This window comes from Oncorhynchus keta, unplaced genomic scaffold, assembly GCF_023373465.1.
Source record: "Oncorhynchus keta strain PuntledgeMale-10-30-2019 unplaced genomic scaffold, Oket_V2 Un_contig_15866_pilon_pilon, whole genome shotgun sequence".
Taxonomy (NCBI): Eukaryota; Metazoa; Chordata; class Actinopteri; order Salmoniformes; family Salmonidae; genus Oncorhynchus; species Oncorhynchus keta.
The window spans coordinates 2,604-16,900 of NW_026279564.1; the positions used below are offsets into that span (position 1 = coordinate 2,604).

The 14,297-nt window shown below is 47.1% G+C and overlaps 1 protein-coding gene and 2 long non-coding RNA genes across 52 annotated transcripts in view; 2 read left to right on the forward strand and 1 right to left on the reverse strand.

Moving 5' to 3' along the window:
• The first annotated feature begins 2,404 nt into the window (after positions 1-2,404).
• LOC127919141 (uncharacterized) lies at positions 2,405-3,131 on the forward strand. Its single transcript, XR_008102004.1, has 3 exons — positions 2,405-2,485; positions 2,540-2,863; positions 3,062-3,131. It is a non-coding gene; the product is annotated as an uncharacterized LOC127919141 (long non-coding RNA).
• Positions 3,132-3,658: 527 nt separating this feature from the next.
• On the forward strand, positions 3,659-6,101 carry LOC127919142 (uncharacterized). Of its 50 annotated transcripts, none has more exons than XR_008102035.1 (4): positions 3,659-3,696; positions 4,153-5,102; positions 5,153-5,602; positions 5,703-6,101. It is a non-coding gene; the product is annotated as an uncharacterized LOC127919142 (long non-coding RNA). The 50 variants fall into 50 exon arrangements; XR_008102033.1 differs by having other exon boundaries at positions 5,728-6,101; XR_008102050.1 differs by having other exon boundaries at positions 5,153-5,577; positions 5,728-6,101.
• Positions 6,102-9,585: 3,484 nt separating this feature from the next.
• Positions 9,586-14,297, reverse strand: part of LOC127919143 (ADP-ribosylation factor-binding protein GGA2-like) — a 45,702-nt gene continuing 40,990 nt past the window's right edge. The window contains 2 exon segments of the mRNA XM_052502558.1: positions 9,586-10,263; positions 10,898-11,008. Coding sequence (XP_052358518.1) covers positions 10,147-10,263; positions 10,898-11,008 — 228 coding nt within the window. The 3' untranslated portion in view covers positions 9,586-10,146.

A 14,297-nucleotide genomic window follows, 5' to 3' on the forward strand; every position in this document is an offset into this window, starting at 1 on the left:
AGGAGAACCATGTTGAAGAGGAGGAGGAGGACCATGTTGAAGAGGAGGAGAACCATCTTGAGGAGGAGAACCATGTTGAAGAGGAGGCAGAAGAAGATAGAGGAGAGGAGGATGTCAAAGATAATGGGGATGTGGAGAACCAAAATGGAGAACAAGACTGTGTTGGGGAAGAGCAGAACGAAGGAGAAGAAGAGGAGGAGGAGGAAGAAGGAGAGGGACAGGAGGAGGAAGAAAGAGAGGAACAGGAGGAGGAAGAAGGAGAGGAACAGGAGGAGGAAGAAAGAGAGGAACAGTAGGCAGAAGGAGAGGAAAAGAAGGAGAAAGAAGAGGAGGAGGAGGATGAGGAGAAAGAAGGAGAGGAGGGGGAGAAAGAAGAAGAGGAGGAGAGATGGAGGATGAGGAGGAGAGATGGAGGAAGAGGAGGAGAGATGGAGGATGAGGAGGAGAGATGGAGGAAGAGGAGGAGAGATGGAGGAAGATGAGGAGAGATGGAGGAAGAGATGGAGGAAGATGAGGAGAGATGGAGGGAGGAGGAGAGATGGAGGAGATGAGAGATGGAGGATGAGGAGGAGAGATGGAGGAAGAGGAGGAGAGATGGAGGAAGATGAGGAGAGATGGAGGATGAGGAGGAGAGATGGAGGAAGAGGAGGAGAGATGGAGGATGGAGGAGATGGAGGAAGAGGAGGAGAGATGGAGGAAGAGGAGGAGAGGTGGAGGAAGAGGAGGAGAGATGGAGGAAGAGGAGGAGAGGTGGAGGAAGAGGAGGAGAGGTGGAGGAGGAAGATGAGGGAGATGGAGGAAGAGGAGGAGAGATGGAGGAAGAGGAAGAGAGATGGAAGAAGAGAGGTGGAGGAAGAGGAGAAGAGATGGAGGAAGAAAAATTGAGGAAGAGGAAGAGAGATGGAGAGGGAGGAAGAGAGGTGGAGGAAGAGGAGGAGAGATGGAGGAAGAGGGAGATGGAGGAAGAGATATAAAGCATGAGGAGGAGAGATGGAGGAAGAGAGGTGGAGGAAGAAAGATGGAGCAAGAGAAAGAGAGATGGAGAAAGAGGAGGAGAGATGGAGGAAGAGCGATGGAGGAAGAGGAAGAGAGATGGAGGAAGAGGGAGATGGAGGAAGAGATATAAAGGATGAGGAAGAAAGATGGAGCAAGAGAAAGAGAGATGGAGAAAGAGGAGGAAAGATGGAGGAAGAGAAAGAGAGATGGAGAAAGAGGAGGAAAGATGGAGGAAGAGGTGGACTATAGACCCAGTGGAGGTCTGGATGGACAGAGATCGAGGAAGAGGAGGACTAGAAAGGACTCGTAATGACAGAGCCTCCACTTCCACCTCTAGTTCTCTGTGTTCACAGGGTAAACTAAGAGCACTACCTCCTGGGCCATTAAGACCTGGACCCCTTGGCAGAGGCTCTACCTGTTACAGAACAGGGAGGTTACTGTACAACAGTACCGTACTACAGGTGTGAGGTAGCTAGTAAACATTTTCCCACCGTGGAACAAAGTGATGTCACCTGCCCTGACACCCGAGGCAGTGTCTGCCTCGCCCCAACCAAGGCCCTGACACCCGAGGGAGTGTCTGCCTCGCCCCAACCAAGGCCCTGACACCCGAGGCAGTGTCTGCCTCGCCCCAACCAAGGCCCTGACACCCGAGGCAGTGTCTGCCTCGCCCCAACCAAGGCCCTGACACCCGAGGCAGTGTCTGCCTCGCCCCAACCAAGGCCACGGGCTGTGTCCCAAATGGCAACCTATTCCCTTTATACTGCACAAAGGGCTCTGGTCAAAAGTAGTGCACTACATAGGGAATAGGTTGGCATTTGGAATGCACTCATTCAGTCTTCATGACCTGTAGCCTTTGTACATGGAGACCACTGCCAGCAGGGGGAACCTTCTTTAACAGCTCTTTTGTAGCACTACGGACTATTAAGACTGTAACACCCACCAGCCAGCACATGCAAAACAATAAACAGCTCTTTCGGACTCCATTGGACTATTAAACATGGAGACGGGTGAAGTTGCCCCTAGACACTGATCTTGGGTCAGTTTAACATTGTCCCCCCCACACACTAATAGTTAAGGGGAGAGGGAAGCTGATCCTAGATCTGTACCTATAGTGGGATTCTGGAGCAAGAACACACTGGAACACTTTATTTGGATCCACAGTCTGAGCATCAAGAAAGAAAATAACCCAATATAGAGGTTAAAGGTCACGTTGATCCCTGCCACCATAGAGATGTTAAGAGATCGCAAACATTGTATTCTGCCCCATTATGGCGTCTGTGAGCGCACAGACGACCATAATGCACAGACTGTGGCCATCTCCATTTTGAAGTAGTACATTTTTTTCTTCTTCTACTCCTTCTATGAGTTGGTAAACAAACTGAAAGGGTGCGTACTGCCACCTGGAGGGTGATATTTAAACGGGCACAAAGCCAAGGTTGGCGATTCACAACCACCTGGAGAGTGATATTTAAACAGGCACAAAGCCAAGGTTGGTGATTCACAACCACCTGGAGGGTGATATTTAAACAGGCACAAAGCCAAGGTTGGTGATTCACAACCACCTGGAGGGTGATATTTAAACAGGCACAAAGCCAAGGTTGGCGATTCACAACCACCTGGAGGGTGATATTTAAACAGGCACAAAGCCAAGGTTGGTGATTCACAACCACCTGGAGGGTGATATTTAAACAGGCACAAAGCCAAGGTTGGTGATTCACAACCACCTGGAGGGTGATATTTAAACAGGCACAAAGCCAAGGTTGGTGATTCACAACCACCTGGAGGGTGATATTTAAACAGGCACAAAGCCAAGGTTGGTGATTCACAACCACCTGGAGGGTGATATTTAAACAGGCACAAAGCCAAGGTTGGTGATTCACAACCCCCAGGGTGATATTTAAACAGGCACAAAGCCAAGGTATGTGATCCTTCCTTTAACCCACAGGATTTAAACAGGCACAGTTGACTACTTCAAAATGGTGAAAGTCCTATTTAAACATGCACAAAGCCAGGCTTTTGGTGACACAAACCTGGAGGATGATATTTAAACAGGCACAAAGCCAAGGTTGGTGATTCACAACCACCTGGAGGGTGATATTTAAACAGGCACAAAGCCAAGGTTGGCGATTCACAACACCTGGTGGGTGATATTTAAACAGGCACAAAGACAAGGTTGGTAATTCACAACCACCTGGAGGGTGATATTTCAACAGGCACTTCTTTTCTTCCAACCACCTGGAGGGTGAAAAAATAAAGGCACAAAGCCAAGGTTGTACCCTGAGGTCACAACCATCCTGGACCCTGGGTCATAGTTCAGGCACAAAGCCAAGGTTGGTGATATCCTTTACCACCTGGAGGTGATATTTAAACAGGCACAAAGCCAAGGTTGGTTTACAACCACCTGAGGTGATATTTCAGGCACAAAGCCAAGGTTGGTTTATTCACAACCCCTGGAGGTGATAGTTCAGGCACAAAGCCAAGGTTGGTGATATACAACCCTGAGGTGATATTTAAACAGGCACAAAGCCAAGGTTATCACAGCCACCTGAGGGTGATATTTAAACAGGCACAAAGCCAAGGTTGGTTTCACAACTTTACCCTGAGGTCATATTTCAGGCACAAAGCCAAGGTCATGGCTCATTCACAACCACCTGAGGGTCATCCTTTACCCTGAGGTCATAGCTCATCCTTTACCCTGAGGTCATGGAACGTTTGCTCACCCTGAGGTCATAATTCATTATTCTGATCCCCCTTTGACCCTGAGGAATTATGTGATCCATCCTTTAACCCACAGGATGTCCTCCCAGTTTTACTTCAAAATGGTCAAAGTCCTCAATGTTACTGAAGTCATGCTAAAACAGGCCTTTACACTAAAATAGATAGATCAGTCCCCTATCTATCTTGATAGGTCATAGCTCTACCAAATGGGCCCTGGTCGAAAGTAGCTCATCCTTTACCCTGAGGTGCACTACATAGGGAATCATGCCATTTGGGACCCAGGCATGGTACAGGTAGTGTATCATACTTCATATCTGAGGTCATAGCGTAATCCAAGACCCTGGAGTCTAGCTCAACTGAGGACTTCTTTTCTTCCATTTTTACCCTGAGGTGAAAAAAATAAATGCAAACCCTGAGGAAGCTCATCTTTACCCTGAGGTCATAGTTCATCCTTTACCCTGAGGTCATGGTTTATCCTTTACCCTGAGGTCATAGCTCATCCTTTACCCTGAGGTCATGGTTTATCCTTTACCCTGAGGTCATAGTTTATCCTTTACCCTGAGGTCATGGTTTATCCTTTACCCTGAGGTCAAAGTTCATCCTTTACCCTGAGGTCATGGTTTATCCTTTACCCTGAGGTCATAGTTTATCCTTTACCCTGAGGTCATGGTTTATCCTTTACCCTGAGGTCAAAGTTCATCCTTTACCCTGAGGTCATAGCTCATCATTTACCCTGAGGTCATAGCTCATCCTTTACCCTGAGGTCATAGCTCATCCTTTACCCTGAGGTCATAGCTCATCCTTTACCCTGAGGTCATAGCTCATCCTTTACCCTGAGGTCATAGCTCATCCTTTACCCTGAGGTCATAGCTCATCCTTTACCCTGAGGTCATAGCTCATCCTTTACCCTGAGGTCATAGCTCATCCTTTACCCTGAGGTCATAGCTCATCCTTTACCCTGAGGTCATAGCTCATCATTTACCCTGAGGTCATAGTTCATCATTTATTCTGAGGTCATGGTCCATCCTTTACCATGAGGTCATAGCTCATCCTTTACCCTGAGGTCATAGCTCATCCTTTACCCTGAGGTCATAGCTCATCCTTTACCCTGAGGTCATAGCTCATCCTTTACCCTGAGGTCATAGCTCATCCTTTACCCTGAGGTCATATCTCATCCTTTACCCTGAGGTCATAGCTCATCCTTTACCCTGAGGTCATAGCTCATCCTTTACCCTGGGGTCATAGCTCATCCTTTACCCTGAGGTCATAGCTCATCCTTTACCCTGAGGTCATGGTCCATTCTGTACCCTGAGGTCATAGCTCATCCTTTACCCTGAGGTCATGGTCCATTCTGTACCCTGAGGTCATAGTTCATCCTTTACCCTGAAGTCATAGCTCATCCTTTACCCTGAGGTCATGATTCATCCTTTACTCTGAGGTCATAGCTCATCCTTTACCCTGAGGTCATAGCTCATCCTTTACCCTGAGGTCATAGCTCATCCTTTACCCTGAGGTCATGGTCCATTCTGTACCCTGAGGTCATAGCTCATCCTTTACCCTGAGGTCATAGCTCATCCTTTACCCTGAGGTCATAGCTCATCCTTTACCCTGAGGTCATGGTCCATTCTGTACCCTGAAGTCATAGCTCATCCTTTACCCTGAGGTCATAGCTCATCCTTTACCCTGAGGTCATAGTTCATCCTTTACCCTGAAGTCATAGCTCATCCTTTACCCTGAGGTCATGATTCATCCTTTACTATGAGGTCATAGCTCATCCTTTACCCTGAGGTCATAGCTCATCCTTTACCCTGAGGTCATAGCTCATCCTTTACCCTGAGGTCATGGTCCATTCTGTACCCTGAGGTCATAGTTCATCCTTTACCCTGAGGTCATGATTCATCCTTTACCATGAGGTCATAGCTCATCCTTTACCCTGAGGTCATGGTCCATTCTGTACCCTGAAGTCATAGCTCATCCTTTACCCTGAGGTCATAGCTCATCCTTTACCCTGAGGTCATAGTTCATCCTTTACCCTGAAGTCATAGCTCATCCTTTACCCTGAGGTCATAGTTCATCCTTTACCCTGAGGTCATAGCTCATCCTTTACCCTGGGCTCAGGTTGGAAGTAGTGCACTACAGAGGGAATAGGGTGCCATTCTGGTCAACAGTAGTGCACTACAGAGGGAATAGGGTGCCATTCTGGTCAACAGTAGTGCACTACAGAGGGAACAGGGTGCCATTCTAGTCAACAGTAGTGCACTACAGAGCGTAGGGTGTAACTTGGGACGCTACCGGGGTCTTCCACCACTTCTGTTGTTTTGTATATCTGTATTTGGCACTTTATCAGACGGGCCCACCCTGCTGCATATCTGCATTAAATATTTAACAATAAATATGTCTGTTAAATGAGTCAATTGTAAATGTAGATAAAATAACTGACTGTGATCTTTCTGGGGGGGCGGGGGGGGGGTGTACCAATATTAAGTGTACACTCATACACTTGTTCACTACTTCCCACCAATCTCAGAGGAGAGGAGAACACAGGGAGAGACCATTCCCTGACCACGTGGGGGTGTGGAGGGAGAGACCACACACTGGTGGCCCGGGGTTGCGGCAGTCGCTCGTCAAATGGAACTGACTGGTGGAGGCATGTCATTTCTTTTCAAATCAGTGAAGGGGAAATGAACAAAGCGCAACACGTCGGGGAGGAAGGAGAGTCCATCGGCAAATCCAGTCAGGGATGAATTGATTGGATGACGAAGCTCCGTGGGCAGAGCTTTGTGACAGGCCAGTGTGAGAGGTTTACTACAGGGAGAGTCAAATCAGAACATGTCTTACGGGTGGTAGGATGGAGGGCATTTACACACGGGTTGTGACCCATAAGGTTGACAGTTAAGGGTTGTGACCCATAAGGTTGACAGTTAAGGGTTGTGACCCATAAGGTTGACAGTTAAGGGTTGTGACCCATAAGGTTGACAGTTAAGGGTTGTGACCCATAAGGTTGACAGTTAAGGGTTGTGACCCATAAGGTTGACAGTTAAGGGTTGTGACCCATAAGGTTGACAGTTTGAAGGGTTGTGACCCATAAGGTTGACAGTTTAAGGGTTGTGACCCATAAGGTTGACAGTTTGAAGGGTTGTGACCCATAAGGTTGACAGTTTGAAGGGTTGTGACCCATAAGGTTGACAGTTGAAGGGTTGTGACCCATAAGGTTGACAGTTAAGGGTTGTGACCCATAAGGTTGACAGTTAAGGGTTGTGACCCATAAGGTTGACAGTTTGAAGGGTTGTGACCCATAAGGTTGACAGTTTGAAGGGTTGTGACCAATAAGGTTGACAGTTTGAAGGGTTGTGACCCATAAGGTTGACAGTTTGAAAGGTTGTGACCCATAAGGTTGACAGTTAAGGGTTGTGACCCATAAGGTTGACAGTTAAGGGTTGTGACCCATAAGGTTGACAGTTAAGGGTTGTGACCCATAAGGTTGACAGTTAAGGGTTGTGACCCATAAGGTTGACAGTTTGAAGGGTTGTGACTCATAAGGTTGACAGTTTGAAAGGTTGTGACCCATAAGGTTGACAGTTAAGGGTTGTGACCCATAAGGTTGACAGTTAAGGGTTGTGACCCATAAGGTTGACAGTTAAGGGTTGTGACCCATAAGGTTGACAGTTAAGGGTTTTGACCCATAAGGTTGACAGTTAAGGGTTGTGACCCATAAGGTTGACAGTTAAGGGTTGTGACCCATAAGGTTGACAGTTAAGGGTTGTGACCCATAAGGTTGACAGTTTGAAGGGTTGTGACCAATAAGGTTGACAGTTTGAAGGGTTGTGACCCATAAGGTTGACAGTTTGAAAGGTTGTGACCCATAAGGTTGACAGTTAAGGGTTGTGACCCATAAGGTTGACAGTTAAGGGTTGTGACCCATAAGGTTGACAGTTAAGGGTTGTGACCCATAAGGTTGACAGTTAAGGGTTGTGACCCATAAGGTTGACAGTTAAGGGTTGTGACCCATAAGGTTGACAGTTTGAAGGGTTGTGACCAATAAGGTTGACAGTTTGAAGGGTTGTGACCCATAAGGTTGACAGTTTGAAAGGTTGTGACCCATAAGGTTGACAGTTAAGGGTTGTGACCCATAAGGTTGACAGTTAAGGGTTGTGACCCATAAGGTTGACAGTTAAGGGTTGTGACCCATAAGGTTGACAGTTAAGGGTTGTGACCCATAAGGTTGACAGTTAAGGGTTGTGACCCATAAGGTTGACAGTTAAGGGTTGTGACCCATAAGGTTGACAGTTAAGGGTTGTGACCCATAAGGTTGACAGTTAAGGGTTGTGACCCATAAGGTTGACAGTTAAGGGTTGTGACCCATAAGGTTGACAGTTTGAAGGGTTGTGACCAATAAGGTTGACAGTTTGAAGGGTTGTGACCCATAAGGTTGACAGTTTGAAAGGTTGTGACCCATAAGGTTGACAGTTAAGGGTTGTGACCCATAAGGTTGACAGTTAAGGGTTGTGACCCATAAGGTTGACAGTTAAGGGTTGTGACCCATAAGGTTGACAGTTAAGGGTTGTGACCCATAAGGTTGACAGTTAAGGGTTGTGACCCATAAGGTTGACAGTTTGAAGGGTTGTGACCAATAAGGTTGACAGTTTGAAGGGTTGTGACCCATAAACAGTTTGAAAGGTTGTGACCCATAAGGTTGACAGTTAAGGGTTGTGACCCATAAGGTTGACAGTTAAGGGTTGTGACCCATAAGGTTGACAGTTAAGGGTTGTGACCCATAAGGTTGACAGTTAAGGGTTGTGACCATAAGGTTGACAGTTTGAATCCCAGTTGTGACTTTTGTTTTCCAACTTTAACTAAACAGGTTTTAATCTACTGACGTTCTAAATGAGTCATTGACTGGTGCTTTCCCCCTTCTAGTGCAGTGGACTAGGCACTGGGATAGGGACCAGAAGGTTACAGGTTCTAATCTTGTGGAATCGGAACTGTGATAGGGACCAGGTTACAGGTTCTAATCTTGAGGACTAGGCACTGGGATAGGGACCAGGTTACAGGTTCTAATCTTGTGGACTAGGAACTGGGATAGGGACCAGAAGGTTACAGGTTACAGGTTCTCATCTTGTGGACTAGGCACTGGGATAGGGACCAGAAGGTTACAGGTTCTCATCTTGTGGACTAGGAACTGAGATAGGGACCAGAAGGTTACAGGTTCTCATCTTGTGGACTAGGAATTGGGATAGGGACCAGAAGGTTACAGGTTCTCATCTTGTGGACTAGGAACTGGGATAGGGACCAGAAGGTTACAGGTTCTAATCTTGTGGACTAGGAACTGGGATAGGGACCAGGTTATAGGTTCTAATCTTGTGGACTAGGAACTGGGATAGGGACCAGAAGGTTACAGGTTCTAATCTTGTGGACTAGGAACTGGGATAGGGACCAGAAAGTTACAGGTTCTAATCTTGTGGACTAGGAACTGGGATAGGGACCAGAAGGTTACAGGTTCTAATCTTGTGGACTAGGAACTGGGATAGGGACCAGAAAGTTACAGGTTCTAATCTTGTGGACTAGGAACTGGGATAGGGACCAGAAGGTTACAGGTTCTAATCTTGTGGACTAGGAACTGGGATAGGGACCAGATTACAGGTTCTAATCTTGTGGACTAGGAACTGGGATAGGGACCAGAAGGTTACAGGTTCTAATCTTGTGGACTAGGCACTGGGATAGGGACCAGAAGGTTACAGGTTCTAATCTTGTGGACTAGGAACTGGGATAGGGACCAGAAGGTTACAGGTTCTAATCTTGTGGACTAGGAACTGGGATAGGGACCAGAAGGTTACAGGTTCTAATCCTGAATGACCACAGAAGACTTCCAGATAAGAACAGCATTCTATGTTTTATTGATCACAGATTTCAGAGTGTCGTATCTGAGGCATCAATCAATCAGACAATGAAAAAAACCACAACAAGCAGCTCACACAGGAGCCAGGTGAACAACAGGTCAGTAGCAGAGGCAACTGGTTCACCTGGTCTAGTTTGGTATAAAAAGGTGGAGAAACGTAACCCAGGTGGGTCATTTGGCACCGAGTTGAAAGCCGGGTCAATCAGACAAACACGAGAACACACAAATGGACACACCCACACCTCACACTAGACTGGTGTCCCAGAGCCTACTTCAAATACTACATAAATATCCGTTTTAAGAACCTCCAAGGATGACCGCATATCAAAAGTAAATACACACGCATCACAGATCACATGACCAACTACATGACATCATGGCGGTCAAGGCAGCAATCGCAGAGGGTTCCACATGCTGCAGAACCTTTATCAGGTACCAGAATATTTATCTGTCAGGTTCTAGAATGTCTCTCTCTCTCAGGTTCTAGAATGTCTCTCTCTCTCAGGTTCTAGAATTCCATGCAGGGTTTTCTCAGATCAGAGGCCCATCCAGGAGACCCAGTCAGGGAAGTCCTCCACCTCTCCCATCTCACTGAGGCTCTGCTCTCCATCACCGTGGACCAGGGTCAGCTTGTAGCGCAGACGTACCTTACGCTGGAGGGAGATAACACACAAACCATCACCATTCTATAAAACACACTGACGCTAGAGGGAGATAACACACAAACCATCACCATTCTATCAAACACACTGACGCGAGAGGGAGATAACACACAAACCATCACCATTCTAATAAAACACACCTTACGCTGGAGGGAGATAACACACAAACCATCACCATTCCATCAAACACACTGACGCTAGAGGGAGATAACAGACGCTGGAGGGAGATAACACACAAACCATCACCATTCTATCAAACACACTGACACGAGAGGGAGATAACACACAAACCATCACCATTCCATCAAACACACTGACGCTAGAGGGAGATAACAGACGCTGGAGGGAGATAACACACAAACCATCACCATTCCATCAAAGGCACATTGTCAACAAGCCACGGCACTTGACATTAACAATGAATAAACTCTTGAGATCCGCATCCGCAGCTTTAACCCTCAATACGAACGTCAGGGAGACTGCCTTTAAAAGACACATTGTTGACAGTGAAGTTCACTTGTTGTTGTTGATGATGAGCCTTTATGAATGAATGCCGGCCAAGTCACGGGTCTGACGGTAACAAGACAATGTGTTTCCAGTGCGTCAGGTTGAGCAGTAGACTCACCCTGTGTGGGTTGGAGAGGAGCAGTATCTGTGAGAGGGCAGCAGGGGGCAGCAGAGGGTTGTAGGAGGGGAGGTCATTCCCTGAAGACGACTGGAGCTTCACTGTCATGGTCTGGAGGACAGACAGGGAGATCAGTCGGCTGGCCAGTGAGCCAGCCAGTCATTCAGCCAGCCAGTCATTCAGTCAACCAGACAGTCATTCAGTAAGATCAATGACTCAATCAATGAATCAATCAGTCCATCAAATCAATCAGTCCAGGGTTCCCACACTTTCTTAATTAAACATCAAATTCAAGGACTTTAAGGACTTTCCGGGCCCAATTCCCTCAAATTCAAGGACTTTCCAGGCCCAATTCCCTCAAATTCAAGGACTTTCCAGGCCCAATTCCCTCAAATTCAAGGACTTCCCAGGCCCGATTCCCTCAAATTCAAGGACTTTCCAGGCCCAATTCCCTCAAATTCAAGGACTTTCCAGGCCCAATTCCCTCAAATTCAAGGACTTTCCAGGCCCAATTCCCTCAAATTCAAGGACTTTCCAGGCCCAATTCCCTCAAATTGAAGGACTTTCCAGGCCCAATTCCCTCAAATTCAAGGACATTCCAGGCCCAATTCCTCAAATTCAAGGACTTACCAGGCCCAATTCCCTCAAATTCAAGGACATTCCAGGCCCAATTCCCTCAAATTCAAGGACATTCCAGGCCCAATTCCTCAAATTCAAGGACTTTCCAGGCCCAATTCCCTCAAATTCAAGGACATTCCAGGCCCAATTCCCTCAAATTCAAGGACTTACCAGGCCCAATTCCCTCAAATTCAAGGACATTCCAGGCCCAATTCCCTCAAATTCAAGGACATTCCAGGCCCAATTCCTCAAATTCAAGTACTTTCCAGGCCCAATTCCTCAAATTCAAGGACTTTCCAGGCCCAATTCCTCAAATTCAAGGACTTTCCAGGCCCAATTCCTCAAATTCAAGGACATTCCAGGCCCAATTCCTCAAATTCACGGACTTTCCAGGCCCAATTCCCTCAAATTCAAGGACTTTCCAGACCCAATTCCCTCAAATTCAAGGACTTTCCAGGCCCAATTCCCTCAAATTCAAGGACTTTCCAGGCCCAATTCCCTCAAATTCAAGGACTTTCCAGGCCCAATTCCCTCAAATTCAAGGACTTTCCAGGCCCAATTCCCTCAAATTCAAGGACATTCCAGGCCCAATTCCCTCAAATTCAAGGACTTTCCAGGCCCAATTCCCTCAAATTCAAGGACATTCCAGGCCCAATTCCCTCAAATTCAAGGACTTACCAGGCCCAATTCCCTCAAATTCAAGGACATTCCAGGCCCAATTCCCTGAAATTCAAGGACATTCCAGGCCCAATTCCTTCAAATTCAAGGACTTTCCAGGCCCAATTCCCTCAAATTCAAGGACTTACCAGGCCCAATTCCATCAAAATCAAGGACTTTCCAGGCCCAATTCCCTCAAATTCAAGGACATTCCAGGCCCAATTCCCTCAAATTCAAGGACATTCCAGGCCCAATTCCCTCAAACTCAAGGACATTCCAGGCCCAATTCCTTCAAATTCAAGGACATTCCAGGCCCAATTCCCTCAAATTCAAGGACATTCCAGGCCCAATTCCCTCAAATTCAAGGACATTCCAGGCCCAATTCCCTCAAATTCAAGGACATTCCAGGCCCAATTCCCTCAAATTCAAGGACATTCCAGGCCCAATTCCCTCAAATTCAAGGACTTTCCAGGCCCAATTCCCTCAAATTCAAGGACATTCCAGGCCCAATTCCCTCAAATTCAAGGACATTCCAGGCCCAATTCCCTCAAACTCAAGGACATTCCAGGCCCAATTCCCTCAAACTCAAGGACTTTCCAGGCCCAATTCCCTCAAACTCAAGGACTTTCCAGGCCCAATTCCCTCAAATTCAAGAACATTCCAGGCCCAATTCCCTCAAACTCAAGGACTTTCCAGGCCCAATTCCCTCAAACTCAAGGACTTTCCAGGCCCAATTCCCTCAAACTCAAGGACTTTCCAGGCCCAATTCCCTCAAATTCAAGGACATTCCAGGCCCAATTCCCTCAAACTCAAGGACATTCCAGGCCCAATTCCCTCAAACTCAAGGACATTCCAGGCCCAATTCCCTCAAATTCAAGGACGTTCCAGGCCCAATTCCCTCAAATTCAAGGACATTCCAGGCCCAATTCCCTCAAATTCAAGGACTTTCCAGGCCCAATTCCCTCAAACTCAAGGACATTCCAGGCCCAATTCCCTCAAACTCAAGGACATTCCAGGCCCAATTCCCTCAAACTCAAGGACATTCCAGGCCCAATTCCCTCAAACTCAAGGACTTTCCAGGCCCAATTCCCTCAAACTCAAGGACTTTCCAGGCCCAATTCCCTCAAATTCAAGGACATTCCAGGCCCAATTCCCTCAAACTCAAGGACATTCCAGGCCCAATTCCCTCAAACTCAAGGACTTTCCAGGCCCAATTCCCTCAAATTCAACATTCCAGGCCCAATTCCCTCAAATTCAAGGACATTCCAGGCCCAATTCCCTCAAATTCAAGGACTTTCCAGGCCCAATTCCCTCAAATTCAAGGACATTCCAGGCCCAATTCCCTCAAACTCAAGGACATTCCAGGCCCAATTCCCTCAAACTCAAGGACATTCCAGGCCCAATTCCCTCAAACCCAAGGACTTTCCAGGCCCAATTCCCTCAAACTCAAGGACTTTCCAGGCCCAATTCCCTCAAACTCAAGGACTTTCCAGGCCCAATTCCCTCAAATTCAAGGACATTCCAGGCCCAATTCCTCAAACTCAAGGACATTCCAGGCCCAATTCCCTCAAACTCAAGGACTTTCCAGGCCCAATTCCCTCAAATTCAACATTCCAGGCCCAATTCCCTCAAATTCAAGGACATTCCAGGCCCAATTCCTCAAATTCAAGGACTTTCCAGGCCCAATTCCCTCAAATTCAAGGACATTCCAGGCCCAATTCCCTCAAACTCAAGGACATTCCAGGCCCAATTCCCTCAAATTCAAGGACATTCCAGGCCCAATTCCCTCAAACTCAAGGACATTCCAGGCCCAATTCCCTCAAACTCAAGGACATTCCAGGCCCAATTCCCTCAAACTCAAGGACATTCCAGGCCCAATTCCCTCAAACTCAAGGACTTTCCAGGCTCAATTCCCTCAAACTCAAGGACTTTCCAGGCCCAATTCCCTCAAATTCAAGGACATTCCAGGCCCAATTCCCTCAAACTCAAGGACATTCCAGGCCCAATTCCTCAAACTCAAGGACTTTCCAGGCCCAATTCCCTCAAATTCAACATTCCAGGCCCAATTCCCTCAAATTCAAGGACATTCCAGGCCCAATTCCCTCAAATTCAAGGACTTTCCAGG